The 21,865-nt window shown below is 47.0% G+C and overlaps 3 protein-coding genes across 4 annotated transcripts; 2 read left to right on the top strand and 1 right to left on the bottom strand.

The window, feature by feature from the left end:
• The first annotated feature begins 8,638 nt into the window (after positions 1–8,638).
• Positions 8,639–17,508, top strand: LOC143360007 (uncharacterized). The gene is made up of 3 exons (XM_076798496.1): positions 8,639–10,042; positions 14,806–14,949; positions 15,053–17,508. The coding sequence occupies exons 1-3, from the start codon at positions 9,660–9,662 to the stop codon at positions 16,293–16,295; spliced, it is 1,770 nt and encodes a 589-aa protein (XP_076654611.1). The 5' UTR covers positions 8,639–9,659; the 3' UTR covers positions 16,296–17,508.
• On the bottom strand, positions 17,494–21,681 carry Nup54 (nuclear pore complex protein Nup54). Of its 2 annotated transcripts, none has more exons than XM_076798494.1 (5): positions 21,496–21,681; positions 19,667–20,203; positions 18,633–19,549; positions 18,098–18,325; positions 17,494–18,013 (listed from the first exon to the last, which is right to left on the bottom strand). In XM_076798494.1, exons 1-5 carry the CDS (start codon positions 21,593–21,595, stop codon positions 17,891–17,893), a joined length of 1,905 nt encoding a protein of 634 aa, XP_076654609.1. In that variant the 5' UTR covers positions 21,596–21,681; the 3' UTR covers positions 17,494–17,890. The 2 variants fall into 2 exon arrangements, with proteins under 2 accessions (XP_076654609.1, XP_076654610.1); XM_076798495.1 differs by having other exon boundaries at positions 19,667–20,200.
• Positions 20,496–21,486, top strand: LOC143359833 (uncharacterized). The gene is made up of 3 exons (XM_076798108.1): positions 20,496–20,513; positions 20,572–20,715; positions 20,790–21,486. Exons 1-3 carry the CDS (start codon positions 20,496–20,498, stop codon positions 21,186–21,188), a joined length of 561 nt encoding a protein of 186 aa, XP_076654223.1. The 3' UTR covers positions 21,189–21,486.
• Positions 21,682–21,865: the final 184 nt, after the last annotated feature.

Below are 21,865 nucleotides of genomic sequence, written 5' to 3'. Positions count from 1 at the left end.
GCAACTCGAATGCGAGATGATTTTGATGTGTGCTCTATTAATTGGCTAGAAAAACTGGGATGATTGCGATTCGATCGCAGCACTCGAGTTTCAGACATTACTTCGAAGACCTTTTCTGATCCAGACCTTGCTGCAAAAATTTTTACATATTTTTATACATTTCTGACCCTTTATCCGAAAGAATCACACAATTTTCAAAATCTAGAAGTACCCAGTTTTTGCACCGTTTGCAGCACCCGAGTGACTCGCACATTTATGTTCGTACATCCGCTTCCACCGCATATTTCCCAACGGAAAAATTAGTACATGCTCCGCGAACATGGGGGTGATTATCCTGAAAAATTCAAACAGTACCGCCAGCCAGTTCTCCAACAAAACAAATCGCAAAACTCGGCCAGCTTTCAGCATTCTGAATCGTCCTCCCCTTAATCGATCAGGCTACCCGGCGGTGTTTCAAGCGCGACGCGCCGCCTGTCGCGAACCCTATGGCGTTCTTATAAGGAGATTGTTAGGTCCAGCACCGTGACGGCAGATCCTTTTTCCATTAACTCGATCGGCGGTTCCTGTAGGATCGACGTAAGCATTCTCAGCGTTCGCACCTAGGCGGGCGGGCACTTTCATCCCTGAAAACAAAGGTCGTCGATGGGCGCAGCCTCGTTCGTGAGAGTTGTGGGAAACAGTCTGAGAAGGCCTGAGAAGAGTCTGAGTCTCTTACAGATCGAACAGAAGAATTGAAGTACGGTTCTCACTGTTGAGTGTTTAACTCGGTATACTTCTCGGCGTTTCGCAAGCATTGCGGTTAGGTTCATCAAGAGTCGCAAGACATATTAGTGTGTGCTGCGGTGGTTCAGCAATACACTTCAGTAAAACGAAGTATGTCTCTCCGACTACATAGAAGTCCCATCGACAAGCTCCAAACGGTCATCTTCAGTACTTAAAAATCGCTTTACATTCACCGAAGGAGAGTTTCTTCGTGTAGCTCCTACAATTTCGAGTATTTTGACTTCAAAAAATTCCATTATATGGTCCAAATAATAGAAAACACGTATGCAAAAGCCCATCAGAAAACAGTCGCACGATTTCTTTGGAAAAATTCCCAAACAAGGCCCGCAAAATGAGGCTCCAGACCAGAAGACCTTAATCGTTCGGTTGACCAAAGCTCGGAGTGAAAATTGCTCGACAGTGAGAACTGTACGAGGCTGGAAGGAAGGAAGGAGGGAGGGGGGGATCGAAGGGGATCTCTTAGGATCGAAGTGGCTCTGTAGGGCCATCGAAGTTGCCCGCTGGGGCACCGCGGGGCTCTCGGTGGCCGGTTCTCGCGAGAGACAGCGCTCGCGCTCGTCTCTCACGGCACTCGAGGCTCGCGCCCCCGTATCGGTTACCAGCGGGGGGAAAAAGAAATCGGCAGAATGGTCGGCCGGCCCCCGACAGCGCGATCGAATAAAAATCGGCGCGTCGAGCACGTCTACGCTAGACGACGCGGTGCCGTGCGCGAACCGCGGGAATTTCAACCCCCGCTGCGCGAGAGCAGAAGCTGCGATCAAGAGCCTCGATTCCTGCACCCTCCTTTCACAGGGTATTTCTGTAGTGGCAGCCACACGCAACGCGACACGCGTTCTATACACGAGACCGTTCGCAACAGCCGAGGATTAAACGCCGAATGCGCACGGGTTCCTTGTTAAGGCTTGCTTGGAGGTCCTGGAGAACGAGGCGTTCTTCAAAGGCTTCGCCTTTTAAAGCAGCATGTTTGTCGCTGTTTCGCTCGTGGGTCGGGTCCAAGTGTGAGCATCGTTCTGGAAGATAGACTCTAGCCTGAGGAGCCGGCTAGCGTCCTGAGAAAACCCTCAGTATCAGATTGAGTCCTGGAGACCCAAATTTTCTGTATTCTATTCGGCTCTACAGACTTTACATTTTTCCACTGTTGGAAAATAGACCCTACCCAGAGGAGCGAGCTAGCAAGATTCTTAGAAATGTCCTCAAAATTAGATCGGATCCTGGAGACCAAAATTCGAGCGTTCTATTCAGCTCTACAGCCTTCAGATTTTTCTGCTGGAAGGTAGACTCTGGCTGGCTAGGTTCCCAGATAGTGCCCCAAGTCACTGGGGAATACCAAAATCGTGTCCTGAAAGATTCAGCACTCTATCCAGCTCTGTTCGCTCCACCAGAAGACACCGAAAGCCAGCCTCTGGCAAATGCAGGGACCTCGAAAGTCCACCGGAGGAATACCGAAATCAAATCTAAATGAAAGATCAGAAATATACAGGGGAGGGGTGGAGAGCCAGTGAAACCTCTTTCGGTGTTCGTGCGATGCCCGAAAGTGAAGAGGCAGCGGAAACCGAGGGAAAGAGAAGGAGAGGCAATGTTGGAGGTGGAAGGATCAAGGGAAAGGGCTATCCGAGCCGGATCTCAATCTAAAAACTCTGAACATATTTTCTCGAGTTTAGAGCCGGGCCTGAATCTCTCATTGGTCGTCGTGGAATCTCTGGTTCTGTCCATCTGTCTCTCTCTCTCTTTCTCTTTCTCTCTCTTCGTGCGTACCTTTCCACCCGTTACCGTCCTTTTCTCGGTCTCCTCTACCTGTTCGCCGCGTTCCTCGAGATCAAAGCGTGCCGACACCGGCAGTTTGGTCCGTGGGGTGTCATGCGAGACAGGGGGTGGGAACTTGCGGGGGTGGAAGGGCCGAGGGGGCGACTGTTAGTACCATATTCGTTAATATCCCCGGGGTTTGACCGCTGGGGGTACTTAAAACACGGGGACCGTCTCGACAAAATGGATAGAATCTGTCTGAGCATTGTCCTGCCGTCAGACAACTTGAAATTAGCTTCATTTTTAAGTTCATCGAGTACGGTTCCCCATAATGCAGCCATTCGTCTGTTCAAAAAGATTCAGCAGTTTCTGTCGCCCATTAAATTCGTAATTTGCTGTTTCTTTACTATCATACGAAAAGTTCTACCACTTATTACTAAATACAAAAAGGTTTAGTAAAGTGGGAATTATTTTGAATTATATTACAGCAGTTTTTAGTGATGTCTTATTAGAGACAGTCGATCTACTATAACTAGACTGTGGATCTTTATGCGTCATAAAAATTTCGTTCGTTCTTTTATGATTTTAACAGGTCAAAGGTAATCTATAGATATTTTAAAATTCTTTTTTAAACTTCATCTATCCGTTTCTATAATAAGTTCGTAAAATCCGCAAGGGTAATGACAAGTTTTACTATCATCTTCTGAAGATAATTTTTACGTAAAGACCGTAAAAAGATTTTTACGGTTTTGCGCGACACGTCCAAGTTTCAAGGACCGCTGTCCTGTAAAAAACAAAATGAAGATTTAAGAAACCAAGAAAAAGCAAAGACACAGCAGGAAGCTCGATCCGCACCCCGTAGAACCCCGTGAAAAATCCAGCCGATAGGATCGCCAGGAGAGGACAGAACACCGCAGGTTGATCATCTTCGAGTTAAGAGACCGAGAAACAATGGCTGCCGTGTACCTCGGGAAATCCTTTATTTTTTTCTTGAACGTCTATCTTCCGTCTGGCATCTGCCGTGTCGCCTCCATTCTTCGTCCCCTTGTTACGCCGAGCCTCTAATGCTTGTTTGATCGTTCCTCGATCTCTCGTAGGGCATCCCCTTCCGGTTATCCTGGCTCGCTGTTGGATCCTTCACGATGCGATCTTCGACTGGTCCGGAACGGTTGTAATTGGAAACAATCGGAGATCTTGGTGCTTGGATCAGTGAATCCGTCTTTTACCAAAATTTTGGTAATTGAAGATCTTTATACTTTTGTGTATTGCCGATTTTATCCGATGATCCAGTTTTGGCAAAGTTGTTGCGCAAGACCTCGCGTTTTCTTATTCTAACAGACTCAAATAATTAGAGATCGCAATTTCCGTCAAGGTTGCTGGTAGAACCGGATGTATGATATGAAAAATAACCGGGTGGCGTTAATTTCGGTCGTATCTCGTCACGACCAACGCGAGTGGACCCCCCTGCTCCTCTTATCAGTGGGCCACCGAGGCGGCACGTGAATCTGGATCGTTGTTTTTCAACTTTCCGACAAACTCTCCTCGTGATCCAACCACAACGACATGGATCCTCTATCGAATGTTTGTGAACGTTCTCCCTCCGATCGGAACGCGCAAGACCCGCAAAAACTAATTTGATTGGCGAACTCCGAATAAATCCGATTACGGAATGTCTTTAATTGTTCAATGCTAAGACGAAAATAGGAATGCTGGTGGTCGGTAGAGATCGGTGAGCACCACTGGGACTGATAGCAACAGGTGGATCTTGATTCGAGCGCGTGCTTGTTTACCGACGAGCACCAGACGAGTGAAGTCTGGCTCCCAGCGAGATTAGATTGCCGTTCGATTAGCGGCTCCGTGTCGAAACTTCGCTGTATACTTCGACTTCGATCGTCGCTTATTAGGAAATCTTCTGCGAACGAAGAAACCGCGAAGAGATGGACAGACGTACAGTTGTTTCCATTAACTTGTTTTTTAGCACTTACTTCCTCCCAGTACGAACTTGTTTCAATTGTTTGCTCAGGTATCGATTTAGCAAGCCTTCAAACGCGTCGCTCGTCTGTAAAATTGAAGATTATTATTACTTTCTATTTTTGTCATACCGTAACCATTAAATGGTAAATCTATTTGGCCTCAGAGCGACCCAAATTCTCCTTTGTACAACGTTGGATTACTAAAATGATTTTCCAACATTTCAACATTTTCTCAACATTGGTTCCGAATGTCTCACGCGCGATATCGAACGCGTCGAGAACAAAATCGATTCTCCTCGACCTGTTTCGAAAATTTCTCACGCTGGTCCTCGTAGATTCAGGGAACATCCCGGGCTTTGTCCGCGGCAGCTCCAATTGTCGAGCAAAAAAGCGAGTCGAACCTCGTTCGACTTTTCATTCAAGGCGAACGGATCGTTTAGCCTAACGCGCTGATGGTCGCCCGGCGCATCTGTTGCGTCCGGAGGAAATGGTTTTCCCTCTTTCCATTGAACTTGGTCGCAGCCTTGACACACTCTCGCCGAGGTATCATTAATGCGAACCGTTTCGTTTATTATTGCCGTCTAAAAAGTTGACAGTCAGAGAGCAAAAAGAAACTTCCATTTCTGGCCTCAGTCCAGTTGCTTGCGTCTTCGACGGTCTCAGAGCTCGCAGTGCGAGTCTTGCACGCTGTCATAGTACTTGAATTGTGTGCAATGCTTACGAAGGTCGTCCTAATGAACTAGAGTCAATTAGAACAGAGTACCGCGTCCTTGCAGTTCTCGGTAGAAGAAGAAAGGCTGGCTTTGTCCATCAGGGGCTGTAGGTGACATTGCTTTTAGGGTCTATGACAACTGGTAGCTCTTTATCGCCGCCATTCGGTCCGCCTAACACCCCCATCGACAACATACATCTGTACATAGACCTCCCAGAGATAAATCAATATATTACAAGTCATCTGGTTGCGCGACTAAGCTTTTACGATAGCGTTGGTTGATAATAGACGAAGGCTTTCAGGGTATCAAAGGGAGCCTATGTTGTCCAGGAGTTGCTAGACAGCCCTACTGTGTCCTCTAGAAGATCTCAAAAGAACCGATAAATTTTCCTCGAAAAATTGACTAATTGAATTTTCTTTCGCCCGTCATAGGTCAGACGTTATCTACGTATATTACGTACAAGAAAACATCGAAGTGCAAAGAGTTACAAAACGTATAAAACAGCCGACATTTTTCACCGAAGAAGAAAGAAATCCTCGTCTTATCTCGTTGAGTGACGAACGGTCGCAATATGCACAGAGATGTCCTCAGCAACAGCAAAATTCACGCAATAGTCTTCACGAAGGTCTGGGAAACCAGATAGGTTCCTGAGCACAAAACCTAAAACATCAAAGACTTTCAAACAATTTGAAATTTTTTTAATTGTATGCAGTAGTAATAAAAATCATTAGGTGAAACGTAAAATGTTAAAATTCCGACTTCCATTCCTGAAAATCTCTGTCAATTTGTATTTTGCATAGAGATCCACGGTCTAATTGTTACCGTAGTCTAGGACAGCTACCATTGGTTCAGACATTCGACAAATAAGGATCGACAGACCGACGCGACAAGAGGCGACAGAGAGCGGACTGCACCGATCTCTCGCGAAACGATACGAGTCGGCCGACGATCAATGATCGCTGGATCGTTTCGGGCTCTCGCAAGGTTGTCCACGCGACGGTCACCGGGCGGGAGGACGGAATAAATTCAAGGCCGAGCGAGACATAAGCTCGAAACGATCAGGGGCCCGGTCACTCTCTCGACCGGTCCCTCTCGAGTGCATCTGTCAGACGGATCCAATTTTCGTTCAGCTGCCGTGCTCGCCCGGCGAAGACGAGCATACTCTCGATAAGCGCTGTCCACGGCCTCTGACGAATCCGTTTACGTAATACGAAATTTTTCCTCAGCGGCGATGATAGCCGGAGAGGCTTGACGTCATCCGATCGCGATGGCGCACCTAGCGAGGATCGTCCGTCCGAAATTCCCGTGGTGGGAGAGAGCATGATTAAAACGCCGAGAAATCGCTCGCCGATAACTCGACCGGGGCTTAGGGATTTTGTTTTGTACACTCCGAGCGATAGACACGGGCTATACCATAATCTTCCTCGTCTAGCGTCTGGGTTCTGATCACGAGATAATCCTTGTCCTTATCCTTTGAAAATCAACGACTCGAGATTTAACCATTTTTCGGAGGTTCACGATTATTCAGATTTGCAAGATTATCTCATAATTTTTAAAACCTGGCTAAAGAATCTTTAGTGCATCCCTTAATCTAATAATTTTGTTCGGGATTATTGGGTAACAGTAGACATTAATTCGTAACTTCATTTTAAATTCAAACCTTACGTAAAAAATTAAAATTGTACATTTGGTGTTAGTTTCAGCCGATTAAGATTATTAAAGGAGGAATGAAATTACCGTTAGGCTCCCGCTTGATGCGGTTGAAGCAACTTTCATTTTGCATAATGATCAGCACACGATCAGAAAATTTGATCGCCGATTGTAGTGGATGCTCGAACAGGAGAATTTATTTTGTCATTTTCCTCGAATGAGTTATGATAATTGCAGCAAGTGCCAGATAAGGAACCGGTGATTTGACCATGGCGGGTTCAGTTTCGAGCTGGTGGAGCCCCGTGGCAGGGGGCCCAGGTGGAATCCTCTTCGCGGCCAGGCGAAGTCTCACCTTCGCTCGATTTGTTGACTCAGACACTGCGAGCATCCATTCGCAGCAGCTCGCTAACACGAGGGCGATAACGCGACAGCTTCTCGGAGATATGTAGGACTTTGTTCGGCTCGATTGTATGCTATACGGAGCTGGAAAGTTGCTGCTCGAGACGCTATAAAGGATGGGAGGGGGATCGACTCCGATCTGCCAAAATTTTTGACGCTTTTGAAGACTTCTGTGGGGAAAACGTAGGATTATATCACTTGTACCGAAATCGTGAGCAACATCGATGGGGGGGCAACTCGTTCCAGAGGTCCCCGAGTCCAATCTATCGATAAGATCCATCGAAGTTCGAACTTTGGACAGTTCACTTCAGTAGGCAGAAGATTTTCGAAATTCTCAAGATCTGAGTTATCATTGACGATTCTAACAGTAACCGGATAAAACAAGAAAATCCTGCAGACTGTAAGAATGAAAAAGGAAAAATTGTTAGGTCTGCATACATAAAATATTCAGTTTCACGTTGCTTCGTTTGCTTCATTGTATAGCAAAATCAGATAACGCTCGCCGAGATCGATTGTTTCGCAAAACTTGAAATTGATCAGAATGAGTAAAATTGATGGAAAATGTTTTGTTAGTCTGTCGAGGGCCAAAAATAATTTCTTTCTCTGTAGTCCCTTTTTTAAATAATTTTAATAGGATGGAATTGCTGCAAGAACAATTTAAAATTGCTCTAATATCTTCACTATTCCGAGGTTTCACCCACTTACTTTTTACCGTAAATGCAGAAAATCCACAGTCTACTAGCCGCTCTAGCAGCACAACAAATCCTAAACCAAATATTTAATGACAAAGGTAAACAGTGAACGACGCTATACATTGTTGAACACACAAAAATGCGTTCTCAGAAAGTTCCATTCCCGATCCGTCCGATGCAGCAGCATTCTCAAAACACAAAAATCTCATTGCTCCTTCGCTTAAACAGATGGTCCCTCCGAAGTTGAAATCAACATTGAATACTTTAAATCGTCCTCGCTAAAACATTACGTTCCCGAAAAGAAAACCGGTATCGTTTCACCGTGAAAAACCTTCGAAACAACGCCTGGTCGGTCGGCGCGATTTCCGCGAAGTTGGCGTCAAACAGGTCTGTTTAGCGTAATGACACGCAGTTCTATCGGCACGTAACCTAAAATTTCGGCACGTGTTCGCGAAAGGTCTCACCACGTGATAGGTAGGTGTTCTCGCTTGTAAATCGTCTCGGTGGGGCTCGTTCTCGTCCACGGTTGCATCGTTCGGCTCGTAGGAGGCGTCGCCGCTGTGGAAGTGGTCGCGATTACGCGTTATCATTTAGCTGGTGTTGGTGGCAGACCGTGTGGAAAGAGAGAGGGACGCGTCGGTCCGAGTATCTGCCGCGATAGCGCGGCTATATATAAGGCCGGTCGTCGGTCGTTGATATTAGTCCGACGTTCGTTACGGTGTTTGCTGGCAGCCGATTCTCCGTTCGTTTCTCCGTTGATCCTTGTTGTCTCCGCTCGTGTACGATCTCTCGAACGTTCCCGACTCGTCCACCGAGATACGCCGTTTCGACGATCCTTCTGCCCGTCGATCCCGATCATCGAGGCTCCGATCATCGAGCCGCGCAGCAGATCCCCGGATAATCGCGACCGTGATCCTCTGGACGAGATAACGCGCGAAGATGGGCGCATCGTCGTTCTAGCGACGGCTTCAAACGAGCTTCTCCCGAGGATTTTGTTGTCGTCGATCGACTCGGCCCCGATCGAACGGAAACCAGAGAGATCGGCGAGAGACGGCGGTTCCTAGGAGATCGTGGTCCCGTTTGATGAGCTTGCCGCCGCTGGCTTGCAGCCTAGTTATGTTCTCGATCGAGTACAGCAAACAGTTCCTGAGCTACCGTATACTCAAGTCGAACCGGTTCAAGTACATCTGACGATACGGACTCGGACCTCTCCGAGTGATAAACTGTGCGCGCGCTGACACGGCCCGGGGTGTGTGTTTATTTTTATATGTGAACGTGACCGAGTGGACGACTTGTTTGGCTACGGTGTGCTCAGGAGCAAAGGGCTTCAGCAAGACCTGGAACGTCTTGTACGTGGATCGGCACCGATGCGCGGGAAACCTGCTGCACCCATCTGATCTCGAGAACAGAGTAGTAGTACACCAATCCGATCGATCGGCTTTCGAATCGGTGGAGAAGATCGGTGAAAAATTCCTCCTCGCGTTCGAAGAGATTTCGAGATTGGATTCCCGCGAGCTGTGTTGCTCCGGCCACCACCGTGTTTCCACGGTTATCGGGTTGTTCAGCGGGATAATTAAGGAGCAGGGTCACATTTAAAGAAGAGTGTGTCGAGGGGGAAATTTGCACGCGTTTGGTCGAAAGAGAGCGAGAGAGAGAGAGAGAGCGCGAGAGAGAGAGAGCGAGTTTTAAAGAACAAGAGAATAAAAATGATCGTTTACGTTCCCGGTAGAATGCCAAGCCACGTCGGTACGTACGGCGCCGCTCGTTACCCGGGCACCCTGCTAGGAGCAGTGCCGGGTTTTTACAGTCCGATTTCCGGTTATTCGACCAGCCCGAACTCCAGCTACTACGGGAGCCTCAGCCTGCATCAGCAGCCACCGCTGGACCTTCCGGTTTGGCCGCGAAGGATGCCGGTCGAGGAGGAACTGGGAACGTCGCCGTCGGCCGCGTTGCCAGGACTCGGAGTCTCACCTGGAGGATTGGCGAACACTGGTCCACCGAGTCCTGCGCACTCGGACTCGGACGCATCCAGCTCCAGCCTGGAACTCGGCTCCATCCGGCGCGGAGAGAACGCCCAACTAAAGTGCAGGTAGGCTTCGCTACATGTATAGTATCCGCGTCTCGCGAGAAGACACTCGGCACAGGTGCAAGGGGAGCAAAGCTCCGCCTAAGCTTCACCTTGACGCTCGCACGCTTATTCTGACGCATATCGTCATCTTTCGCCGCCACGTGACACTACAGACTTGAAGTAATAGTCGTCACCTACGCGGCGATTTGCGAGAATGCGTGCGACTCGACTGTATCAGTGCAAGTGCCTGATTCGCGTCCCTTCTCGTGAGACGCGGACAATGCTAAATGCTATAGTCAGAATCGAGTGACGTCGCAAACCTATAGTGTAGTCACACTCGTATCGAGATTTTTAAGGGTGCAGAGAGTTTTCGAGTAGGGGGGATGGGAGCGGCACACCGCGATTCGTGATAGGTACCCCCCCACCCCTATCGGTACGTTGCTAGATAATTATCGGAATCGTGACGTCATGTATTCCTCGGAAGGAATTTTTGCGGCAACGACGAGAGACGCGGTAGGATATCTCCCGAGACCCCACTCTGAATGCAGTGCGGATTATCAACGCAGTGTAAATAAAAGTTTATCGAATCAAAGTCTATCAAATAAATAAATCTATCAGAGTCTCCATCTCTGTGCACATTCGCAGACAATTACGGTTTGTTTTGTAAAAGACACGTTCAGTCATAATAACTTTCCACTCCACTTCCTATGTTACATGTCTGAAGTAACAGTTATCGTGGCTAAATTGTCGAATACATTCTCACAATCATTGAGCACACACACACTGTGCTCATGAAACGAAACGATTCAATCACAGTGCTCGATAGCTTCAACGTTAACAGTAGACAACTTCTCTATTTTCTGACATAGTTTTGACATCTCTCTGACGAAGCCTAATGGCGAGATAATCCACTGTTATGAAACGCGTGCGTCGTTCACGCAGAGGGAACATAATTCCCTGTTTCGCTATCGCGTCGGAAAGACGAGGAAGAGAAGGAGAAAAGCTGTTTACAACCGAAAATATTAACTTTCCGATTTGCGGTTATCAGGACTTTCTTATTATAGCTTCCGGATCTTTGCGCGAGACAAACGTTTGATAAAATGAGGCAACAAGCTTCCCAAACTTAACCAACTTACCTGAAACATCTCGATCAATCAACATTCAACGTAATAACGTTCTTAAATTCCTCTTGAGTCTCTGATGTTTCATATTTGGTCACTAGACTGTGTATTTTTATGGAAAATAAAAATGTTTTTCATGAATTGTATCATACGGGAGACGAGTAAACGTTCCTTCTATAATAATCTCAACAAGTTGAAAATAATTGTGTCAACATCCTTGAATTGTTTTATCTTACGTATCTCCTGTTTTAAATTGCATCTATTCTATATTTTACGCATTCATGACAAAAATTAGTAGCTACAATTAAAATCTCTAAGGAATTGAAAGCTGTCAGTGTGTGACAAGTCTCTTCTTTGTGTTGCAATCAATGCAGACAAATTTTGCAGAAAAATTCGCAGTCTACTCATCAGAAATTTGTAAAATCTGCCATCCATTAATCACAAATGCACAAAATCAGCAGTCTACTCGTCACAAATGCACAAAATCAACACTGAACTCATCGCAGACGCGAAACCCGCCGTTTATCCATCGCAAACACATGAAACGCTCAGACTGCCTATTGCAAACGCATAAAATCCGCGATAAATTTACAACTGAAAACATTCCCGTTGGTCCGCGGTATCCCCGAAGCCCCGTTCCTCGCAGTATCGTCTCGTTTCTTGTTTACTCGCGTCGCGGATCACCGTCTGGCAGATACCGGCGCCGCTAAAATCGCGTCGTCGAAACGTTATCTAAATTGAGCCGCGAATTTTTATCGCGATCCATGTCCGGGAATAGCTGGGAAAGCGTGTATCGTCTTCTTATCTCCAACCGCTACCCGCCAAAACGCCCCACCCGCCCTCGATCGCGTTCGTTCGCTTCCTTGATCCTCGCGAGAGTTTCTGTTCGCGGTTTTCTTTTCACGGGCCGGCAAGACGATCTGCGACGGCGGACGATTTGTTGGCGAGGTCATGAACGGGAAATCGCGCGTATCTGCGAAAAAAACGGTCGCCAATTTATCGCGTTCCGGTCTCAAGCAGTTTCCGCGCCGATAATCGAGCGACGATATCAACAGCTGCCATTTTCCGCTGACCAACAATTTCCGACATCTTGTTGACGACCGCTAAGTTCCAGATTATTTATCAGACGTTTCGCACTTGATCATGGCAATCGGCGGGTCTTGGACATTTTGGCGTTGCCTCTTGCAGAGCTATAAATTGATACGCTTGGTAGATTCTCTAATTCTGTGGCTTCTTGTTATATTAATTTAGTAAATGAATCCAAGAGTGGGAAGATGAAATTTATTGTAGGGGTTATTCGTTCAATTCTTCTGCAGTCTGATAAACTTTCATTTGTGCCAATACAAATTAATTTTTAATGGCGAAAGATAGTGTCTCTGCTATGAAATATTCATATGAGATTGAAGAATTTATATTCATATTTTTGAATGTTGTAGATCAACTTTACCAATAGTCCTTCACTGCAAGGTTCTTATAGGAATGAATGCACCCAATTGTTTGCTTTCCTTCTTCTTTTTAAAGAAAAATATCGTGCAAAATAGTTTAAATAGTTTCTCGATCGAACATTAAGAATTCGCATCTCGAATTCTATTCCGTAATTATAGAAATCTTCTGGATGTTTATTCTTTTATTCTATGCTACCGAATCGCCAAATTCATTGCCTAATTTTGATCGGTTTCGGTCCCCGATCGATCGATGCGCCATCGACATGGTGGGTCCGGAGGTCTCGGAGTTGCGTCGCAGCCGTTCGCCTAACCGTTGCACATGCCCGTCGATTATATTTTAATCGCGGTTCGCACGGATCGGCCGCGGATGAAAAAAAAGATGGATGTTTACCGGTCACGGAAGAAAGCCACGTCCCGTTGATAACCCTATCGGAACGACTAATGCGCGATTATGTTCGTTCTCTCCGCGGGCTCGCCACGCTCTATTTCGATACGTCGGCGACGATTTTGGACGGGAGTCGCGAATGCGAGTGTTTATCGCGGAAGCTCGCGTCTTACACGCGCGGGCGTTGCATGCAGCAGCCTCGTGGCCTAGCGAAACGATCGTCTTATCAATCGTTCGAGCCGGAATCAACACTGCTGGGGCTAGATTAGATCGCTGTCTTCTTTTTCTTCGTTTTCTTCTTCCTTCGACAGGCGGATCCCACGACATTAACGTGACACTGCAGCGACGAGAGCTTGTTTAAGCTAGCGATTAGGCTAGTCACGAGTGGCGCGTGATATCGCGAAACGTCACAGCTCGCTTCGGGAAAGCCACTTCCGCGAACCTCGGAAAGTGCGCAGAAAACCGCGATGATCCGCTGACGAAACGTCGCACTACGCTTCGAACATGCCAGCTGGATGAAACGCAACGTTTAAGCTGCGTAATTAGATGGTGTCTCCTCGTGAGTGAACGATCAAGAGTAATTTTCTATGCTCTTGATCTTCTTCCGAACTGGAAATCTTCTTCGTATTCGTGTGTAAGACGGTTGACAATTTTGTGATATGTGCTGATTTATCGCATCGTAAAAGATATCACCAACATTAACCTCTTGCCGTGCGATTTGTTCGATACCTTATCAAGGCAATTGAGTACCCGTGTACTGTGTAGTAAAATAGTTTTCACTGTCTTCCTTTCGATTCAACCATTTTTCAATGGTCTTTCAAATCGATTTACAGCTTGAAAATAATAAATTGGCGTTCCTAAATCATGTTATCCTTTCTACCATTTTCAGTTGCACCTACTCATTTTTGTCTGGTCGCGTAAAAAGATAATTTTGTCCAGCTACCCCCTATCTCTCCGAGCACTGTGCCGCTACCTTGATCCGCGACCTTTCGATCGACAGGCTCCGATTCGCGGAACAGGCGATGCCGTTGACTGGAATAGCAGCAAGCTCGGTTTGTCTAGATAAACTAGTGTCAACCGACGGCAATTGCACAATGAATGGAATTGGTATCAATTGGTGGGACGGACGCACTTGACGCAAATCGCGCGTCGATATTTGAACCCGGCGCGCCCGTGGAAATCGACGGAACCGTCATCGAATCTCTAAGGAAAGTAGATGAGCAATAGACCGTGGATCTTTATGAACATCAGAATGTTTACAGTTCAATTTTTCACTTCGCTTTAACCATTACGTTAATAAATATTTTTGTCGATAAATAGCACAATGATGGAACGTCTGAGAAATAGGAATAGGAATTTCCTTCTTATAGGAAATTGCGAATGATCACTGCAGCTCCAAACCAGATCCCACGAATAGGGGTTTAAGAGGTCCCTTTCTCACGGTGAACGTCGGCGATAAGTTTCGCCGGGGTCCGAGTCCCCGGAAACTGGCATTAGCAAGGATGCGCGTCGATCGATCAAAATGCAAAGATCGTGCCGGCGCGCGTGTCGGTTATATTTAGCGTTTCTCGGTAAATGAACGACAGGGGAAACAAACGGTATAAATAGATCGATCGAGCACGCCGAGGGGATCCGGCGGTCTTCGATTGGCCTTAAATGATCGCAATCGGCGCTCAGGCCACCGTTCAACCGATCGATCGGCCCCCGTCAACGAGCAAAGATCAATACCCTTAAATGACGCGTTCGCGAGCCGCTGTTTTCCGTTCCGATCATTGGAACCGCATTCCCGGGCGATTAGGAGCGATCGTTGATACTCACCGCGACTTGTTGCAGATGGCAGAACTGCGGCCGATGGTTCACGTCCTTGGAACAACTGGCAGGACACGTCGCAAGGCTTCACGCCGCCCCAGGACCTCGAGGGTTATTCTACTGCGGCTGGGAAGGCTGTGCGAGGGGCGAGCGTGGATTTAACGCGAGGTGAGCGATCATTTCCCTGCGAAGTACAACGCAAAAGTCGATTTTTGGGAATATTTATCTATTTATATTAAAAATTGAATCTAACCAAGATCGTCCTCCGCAGATACAAGATGCTGGTCCACGTGCGCACGCACACGAACGAGAAGCCGCACCACTGTTTCCAGTGCGACAAGAGCTTCAGCCGCGCGGAGAACCTGAAGATCCACGCGCGTTCGCACACCGGCGAGCGACCGTACGTCTGTCCGGTCGAGGGCTGCAACAAGGCGTACTCGAACTCTTCGGACCGGTTCAAGCACACGAGGACGCACGCGGTGGACAAGCCGTACTGCTGCAAGGTGCCCGGCTGCCCGAAGCGGTACACGGACCCGTCGTCCCTGCGGAAGCACGTGAAGACCTACAGACATTACGTGAACAACAACGACAAGGTGCAGGAGAAGAGTTTCGACGAGAACAACTCGCAGGAGAAGTCGCGGTTCGACACCACCTCGCCGGAGAAACAGAGTAGCACGACCAACTCGGAGTCGGACAAGAAGGACAGCAGCATCGAGAGCAGCGCGTCTGGTTCGAGCCCGAAGACGAGCAACAGCTTCGAGGAGCAGAGGAGCTTCGTCGAGTGGAACAACATGTACAACCTGCAAGAGCAACAGCGTAAGGAGCAATCGGATCAGATCACGCCGAGGAAGGTGTACGGCGAGCAGGACGTGAAGATCTACCCGAGGATCTACGACGATAGTTACATCATACCCGACAGAATCCAAGTGAACCCCATGTACGGCAGCCAGATGATGAAGGAACCGGTCTCCCCTCCCCAGACCAGTCCCAATCGTATTCCCGATCCTATGCCCCGCATCGGGATGCAGTCGACGCCCATCAAGACCGAGGAGCCCGTCGAGTACCCGAGCAAGGTCAGCACCGTCGACTACAGGAACATCGAGTCGATCGTGAACAGCACACCCTGCAAAAAAGAGAACATGGTCAGCTGCGACCCGGTCAGGCATTCGGTGATCAAACGGGCGGAGGATCTCAAGATGGAGATCGAGCAGACGCCCACCAAGGAGGAGCTTTGCAAGGACACCAACGATTGCTGTTGCCGCCACAAATGCTGCGCGCACACCAACGACAACATCCTCGAGAAGACCAAGATCCTCTCCGACCTGATCCTCAAGGCGCAGAACCCGTTGTTCAGGCACCTGCTAGGATCGGTTGATCTTCAGTACGGGCTGCAGAACATATGGGGGAACATCGCCGACACGAACAACACCTGTGGACAGGATCTGAGGGTTAAGATCGAGAACGTCGTGGAGATGGAGCAGGATCTACCGTTGGATCTGACGATCAACAAATAGTTTCGAGAAGGTTGATTGTTGATGTCGAAAGGCTTTAGGTCGTGGCAGAGCCACGTCCTGCTCAGGGTACGAGGGTCTATTTCTCTTCGGAGTTGAAGTTAGGGGCTCAAACTACCGACGGTGACCCGCGTCCAGCGTTCTCGAGGTCGTCCCCGGGCTAAGTGCCTTGACACTGTTACCTGGGGGAAGATGATTCCCTTCGGTTTTTGACAGTGTTTCGTAGTGATAGAGCTTTATCGATCGCCGTTGTCAGTCGGGAGCGACCTGGAGCCAACGCAAACAGCGGAAAAAGGAACCTCGGGCCACCGTCGGTTTCGCGGGGAACGTTTGAGCGGTCGTTGAACGCAAAATTTTCTTGGGGGAAAGTTAGGGATGTGGGACGGATGTAATGGACCGGTGAGATGGGTCGAGAGGATACTGTTTTGATCAGACTGCGAAACCAAATATATCGTAATACGTTTAATTCTTTCGTCGTAGGGCAGCGATAGCCGGCGGGGACACAGATCGGAAGAGAATTGCTCAATCTTAGCTCGTTAATGCCTCTTACTTGCGAACTCGCACTCACCGATTAGGATGAAACTTCGGAGTGATTCTAGATGTGAATAACGGTATGGATAATTTGAAAAATTTTTAAGGTCATGTAGGTTTTAATTGAGTCGCGAGATTGACTCGATACAATTTGTGGCAAGGTGATGCAGTACAAGGACGAAAAATACTGCTAAAACGTTATTGCATGAAAGAATTAAAGTGCACAGTCAAATTCAGAGAAATTCATTATTTTTGATATCGTTGAACGGTGAGTTCGTGATTGCGACGTTAGCGACTAGCGAAGTCTCGGTGATCTAGATTTACGGGTAAACTCGACGAATATCGAGCGGATATGAGAATAAAGAATCGTACCAAACACCGTGACAGGGGAAACTACATAGGGGAAACGTATGGTTGTACATGTGGCACTGAAATCCTACGTAAACACCACGGCACAAACGAGCTTCTGTGGGGTACCGCGTCGTAGCTGTCCCGGTATCTTCTACTGAACACCAACCAATGTATGATATGTATATAAAGATATATTATGTGTAAGTAGTTGTCCGAGCGAGATAAAAAGGACGCGTGCGGGCGGAGAGTTATGTGCATTTCTCTGTGGACGGAAAGAGGAGCGTGTTTAACGACGTGAAAATTATCCAATAAAAGCACATTATTTATGTAAAAATCGTTTTTATTCTTTCCACTGTGTAGAAGAACACCCCCTGCTCCTTTCCCTTTGATGTATCTGAAATATATAGACCTTCTCGAAGCTGTGGAAGCCTCCAATCGGTAACAATCGCGTAACACTCGACGAGTTATTACAATTGACAACATCTCGGTCCCTTGCGGTCGACGAAACCGTTCACAATCGAGAAAAATATGCACATTGGATGTTGCAAGATCAGAACAAAATAAATATGGCACCGAACCTCCGGGGTGCAACGGGATCTCGAGTCTTGTCCGTGTGCTTGCACATTTATCGCATCGAACGATAACAAATAATCGCATCAGCGTATAAACAATTCGACAAAAAAGAAGGGTACAATTTACGCGACTAAATAATACCCTCACGATATACTGTGACTCATTAAAAGCTCGGTCATGCTATCTTTGATGATCTTCAAGCTTTCTAAGTCGGCGTGTATCGTCGCTATCAGCTGAGCCATGCCCTGCTGTTCCATCGTGAGATACTGGAACCGAAAAAACAAGGACAAATTATAGCAAAACTTCTCTTGTTCAAGGAAAGTTTGTTGTTTGCTTTAAATTATACGCACCGCTTTGATGTCGTCCTGCGCTATTGGGTCCATCGCGTATCTCTCCTGGTTCTGAGTATCTATGTAACTTCTCATTCGTAATTGAGACAGCATCTCGCTGATTCTGCCCTTAAACTGAGTCGGAGCACTGATCTGCGAGTGCATGGCTTCAAACCTATGCGTCAGGACCTCCTCTTCGGGCTGCAAGGACAATCCCACTTTGCGAGTTATCTCTTGGCGCACCAGAACCTGACGAAAAATAGAAACATTAAATAGCAGCTTTGCAACCACAATTGACCCTGCAATGATGTATTTGCAAGTACCTCGGAGTACACAGTAAATTTAGGTTCACGGAAGCAAATATTGTGGTAACTAAGACATTTGTCTAAGGGTCAGATTTTGAGAGACTTCAAGGTCACCGATATTTTTAAGGTTTACGGAGTACTGAAGGTGACTATTTTACATTACTAAGGCACGTAAGACATTACTGTGAGATTTGGCAGAAAAATGCACCACTGCAACGTGAGCCTAAGGGGAACAAATGCTATGTACTTACTTGCAGAACCCTATGCTGAAGTTCCAGAAGGGTCCTCCTGTGCTCCTTAAGTCTAGCTTGTATCGCTGTGTGTTTCCTCTGCAAATTCTGTATTTCATCCGCTGCCATATCTAAGAAGTTCCTATGTCTAGCTGTTTCCTCCTCCTGACACTTCAGCCTGTGTTTCACCTGCTGGAAACCGATCATCGGCACAGGTATGTACATTTGTGGATTAGGATTGTCCAGCTGAGCCTGCTTCCACAATCTCGAATCGATGGAACAGGGCGGATTATCTAAATACTCTTTTAATTGAGCTGGATCCAGCTTCACTAAGGGCAACATGTCCTCCACGCCGTTTTGCACTAGCTGTTGCTTCTGCATTGGCTGTGATAAGTATGCGACCAGTTCGTTTGCGGGAATTTTTCTAGGAGCTCCAGTGATGCCTTTTTCAGTGACAAAAATGGTCACTTGGCTCTTCTCCTCTCCGGTTGCTTTGATATTGTCTATGGTTAGTGACAAGTTAGGCTTGTTGCCCAGGACATTGTTCATGAAACCGATCAACTGTGCCTCGCCCTCCTTGATGTCGTTCTTCTTCTTGTGGAAGCAGAGCATGACCAATCCATCGTTGTTGTCTGCCTCAGGCATGCGACTGTATCCGATGGCCTTGAATCTGCATAGAGGATTCTCTTGATTGAGGTCAATAGCCGGCGCGTTCATGGAATAGTAAGCTTTCCCAGTGCCCCATAGAGCTTGTATGAGATTCCATCGGGCGATGATGTTGTCCCGTTCGTCGTTGTACAGCTGACAATTAAAGACTGCATTGTAAAGAGCTTCGGATATAGTGTTGACCGTTTGCTGTTGCAGTTGTTGCTGCTGCTGTTGTTGGAAGGGTTGCTGAGGCTGAGAGAGTCCTGTTCCGAAGCCCGAGAATCCTGTGCCTGTAGGAATAGCGAATTAATACACTGTTATATACTAACACTAATTCGAAAGTAGTTTTCCTCCACTTAATTTTCGAGAAATTTGATTTGGAAAGTAGACATACAATTTTTACTGACCTGTACCAAACCCACCAAAACCAGTGGTGGTGGTTGTGCTTGTTGGTTTAGTTCCAAACGCACCAAAACCGGTCCCTGTGCCAAATCCGGTGCCAGCGCCGAAGCCAGTCGAAGGTGTGCTCGTAGTTCCGAATCCACCAAAGAATGACGGTGCAGAGGTGGTTGTTGTGTTCCCGAATCCACTAAAGCTTCCGAAACCTAATGAGGCTGTTGTTGTGGGAGCCCCAAACCCTCCAAAACCAGTCGTAGCTGCAGGAGTGTTGCCGAAAGTCGAAGTTGTGCCAAATCCAGTGCTGGTGGAAGCCGGTGTGGTACCAAAAGCTGGAGCAGACCCAAATCCAGTGGCAGGAGTGGTATTAAACGCTGGTGCAGCACCGAATCCAGTTGCTGAAGTGTTGCCAAACCCAGTACCCGCTGATGTGCCGAATCCGGTGGCAGTTCCAAATCCACCTGTTGCTGGAGTGGAAGACGTGCCAAAGAGACTTGGAGCTGACGTGGCTGGTGTACTGAATCCGAAGGATGGTGTTCCAAATCCTGCTGAAGGATCAATTCTCAAATGATTCAAATATATCTTGTCCTTACAAAATGATTCATCAGGCTTTGGAAATTCTTGTATGACATGAATGTAGGTAGGATTTGCATGGCTGGATTTTGTTTTGGTAACTTGAAGCTGCTTCAAATAGGATAACCAGGGAATGACAGTATTATTTTAAATAAAATCGCGGCTATATATTTATTTTTTGCGTGAGTACATCAAATATACAAAAGATATTGGTATATACATTTATTTAGTTAGTTATACATTGTTATAAGGGTTGAATACAAAATCATGTCGCACGTGAATCAGGTATGGTTCATTCTATTATTTACAAGGATAAAATGATTTAATAAATGTATAATCGTAGGATAAAAGATATGAACTAGTTCAGAAGTTGTTAAAGATGCCTATACTGTCTAGTAGTAAACTACTACTCCGTCATGTAGATCAAACTAAGAATAGTGCTACAGAAATGATAGCAGAAACTGGTACCACGGACAAGGCCATTGGGGTGGGTTTTATAAAATTATATTCTCCTGATACAGTGTATTAACATTTCTACCATATTGTGCTGATATTCTATAGGATGTTACAGCTGAAGTTATGATAACTACGCTAGGAAAAATACCCAACCAAATGTACTACCTAGAAGACACAAATCCCCCACAAATGGAAGCATTTGGTGGCAACACAGAAGACAATTCCTACACAACCGAATACAACAACGCTGCGATGCCATCCACCGAAATGACCAAGGATAACACCGAGCATGGTTATTCCGCACTTTTAGTATCTCTACTATGCGTACTTGTGGTCATACTATTCATCTGCTGCGTCACAGCATGCATAGTAGCTAAATCAAAAAGAAAAACTAATTTCTTTAACAAGGGATGCGAGCCAGGATGCACAGGTATGAGCCAACCACTGTTGGACAAAATATCGGAGTGCTCGAGCAAAGCAAGCACCAGTACTCAGAGAAATTAGGGAAAATTGGCACGGTCTTTGCAATTCAAACATGTATAACACGGAACAAAGCATTTGCCAAAGGAGGGACTATACGAAATGCTTATGTAAATTGAAGAGACATACGCAGTGAAATGGAGCAGCGTTAAAAATTAAAACGATTCGCTAACTATACCTAGAAAAGTATCTTCCGCGGGACAAGTGACGGCAAACAGCCTTCAAACGAACGAAACCCAACTCGAGCAAAACAAGCCGAAGAATAGGCCGAAAGGGTCACATGTAACAGCGAAATTCGAAATGTGACATAACCTAAAAGATGAGGACTCACCCGGTTTCACCGGTGTCGCCGTCGTGGAGGCCGTGGCACCGAAACTGAATGCAGGAGCCGGCGTCGAGGTAGCCACTCCGAATCCCGTGCCAAATGACATTTCTCGAGCCGAATGAAAACTAACGCACGAGGAAAACACGCTTTACCCGCGCGCGCGCCTTACGATTTCGTACGAACGACAGTGCAACGAATATGGCGGGCCGATATGCGCCACGAACGCAAATTCCCGCTTGTGCGCAGAACAAGCGTCACGTGACCGCCGCGCGATTCGAATTCGAATTGTTCCCGAACACTTGTCAAGGCGGTGTGCAACCTTGGAAGCCTGTAAGAAGTTTTACCAACGGTTTTTTAGGAAAGGCTTCTATGGGAA

This window comes from Halictus rubicundus, chromosome 12, assembly GCF_050948215.1.
Source record: "Halictus rubicundus isolate RS-2024b chromosome 12, iyHalRubi1_principal, whole genome shotgun sequence".
In the NCBI taxonomy this organism is placed as follows: domain Eukaryota; kingdom Metazoa; phylum Arthropoda; class Insecta; order Hymenoptera; family Halictidae; genus Halictus; species Halictus rubicundus.
Note: the sequence above shows the minus strand (reverse complement) of the source record. Positions and strands in the feature narration are given on the sequence as shown.